The sequence below is a fragment of the Emiliania huxleyi genome, assembly GCF_000372725.1.
Source record: "Emiliania huxleyi CCMP1516 unplaced genomic scaffold EMIHUscaffold_9074, whole genome shotgun sequence".
In the NCBI taxonomy this organism is placed as follows: Eukaryota; Haptophyta; order Isochrysidales; family Noelaerhabdaceae; genus Emiliania; species Emiliania huxleyi.
In genome coordinates, this window is record NW_005195240.1 from 1 (window position 1) to 1207 (window position 1207).

Genomic DNA, 1207 nt, shown 5'->3' on the forward strand with positions numbered 1-1207 from the left:
GAAGCCGCGCTCTCGCGCCCACAAGCGGATGGCCTCCACCGCGAGCGAGGCGTGGAAGAGAAGCGAGACGGCCGCGACGCGAGCGATGTCGGCGGGGCTGTAGCAGCGAGAGAGGGCGCGCACGAGGATCTCCGTGGGGAGATCGAGGAGGCGGACGGGCGGCGGCGCGTCTGGCGAGGGGGCGGCGGTGGTGGCGGCGGCGAGGCGGCGCGAGCGGCGCCGCGGCGGGGTGGACATCGTGAGGAAAAGAATTTTACACGGCGACGGAAAGAATTTTAGCCGGAAAATTTAAGTGAACCTGGTTTGTGGAGCTCCCGCACCTTGCCTAGAGAGCACGGCATTCGGGGCCATGATCTCGGTTCCGCACTGGACTTTTTTTGTAGTGGAGAGAATTAAGGAATCTGTCTGCTCTGGCAGGCAGCTGCATCATTCCCCTTTACTTCAATCAGCTGTGTACACTCAAGTGCTATTACTGTCTGAATAGCTGTCTAGACGCTCCGATTTTGCTGTCTGGACGCTGTCTGGACGCTGTCTGGACGCTGTCTGGACGCTGTCTGGACGCTGTCTGGACATGGAAGATCGCGTGAGGTGTGAATAGACCTGCAGACAGGAATCATACTCTGATACTGCAGGTACGAGCACCGCCGCCTCGCCGATCGCCCCCGCCTCGGCAGGCTCCTTTGCCGGCGCGCCGCCAGGCAGCACCCGCCCGAGCCCATCCGCCTCGGCCGCGATCACAGCCTGCTCGGCCGCCTGGTCCGGGCGAGACGAGCGCCCGCCAGACTGCGGCGAGTCCGCACCGCGTGCACCAGCGACGCGAAGATTCGCTGCCACTGTTGCTGCTGTTGCTTGGGCGGCGAGAAGCGCCGTGTTTGCGGCGTCTGTCGCGGAGGAGGGAGGGCGGTCCGGCGGCGATGGGAAAGGACGGCGTGGCGGCGGCGCAAGCGCGTTCGGTCGCGCGCGCCCCGAGGCCGCCGTCGTGGGTGCAGCGTGCGTGCCTGACTGAACTGCTGGGCTCGCGCTTTGCCCAATGCGCAGCGGCGGGTCGGCGTGGCTACTGCCGGCCCGCAGCTTCTTCATCGGCGGCGCGGGGCTCGCGGCTGCAGCATGGAACCCGACCAATGCGTGCCCACGCTTGCTCTGCCCTTTCCGCAGCATCGTTGCGACGTCGGCGTTGCCCCCCACAGTGCCGCCACCGTGCTGCTCG

The 1207-nt window shown here is 66.4% G+C and overlaps 1 protein-coding gene across 1 annotated transcript; it reads right to left on the reverse strand.

The window, feature by feature from the left end:
- Positions 1–392: 392 nt before the first annotated feature.
- Positions 393–1158, reverse strand: EMIHUDRAFT_259370 (hypothetical protein; the record flags this gene model as incomplete). The annotated part of the gene is made up of 4 exons (XM_005757422.1): positions 393–449; positions 643–741; positions 810–881; positions 1009–1158. The coding sequence occupies 4 exons, from the start codon at positions 1156–1158 to the stop codon at positions 393–395; spliced, it is 378 nt and encodes a 125-aa protein (XP_005757479.1).
- Between the last annotated feature and the right edge of the window lie 49 nt (positions 1159–1207).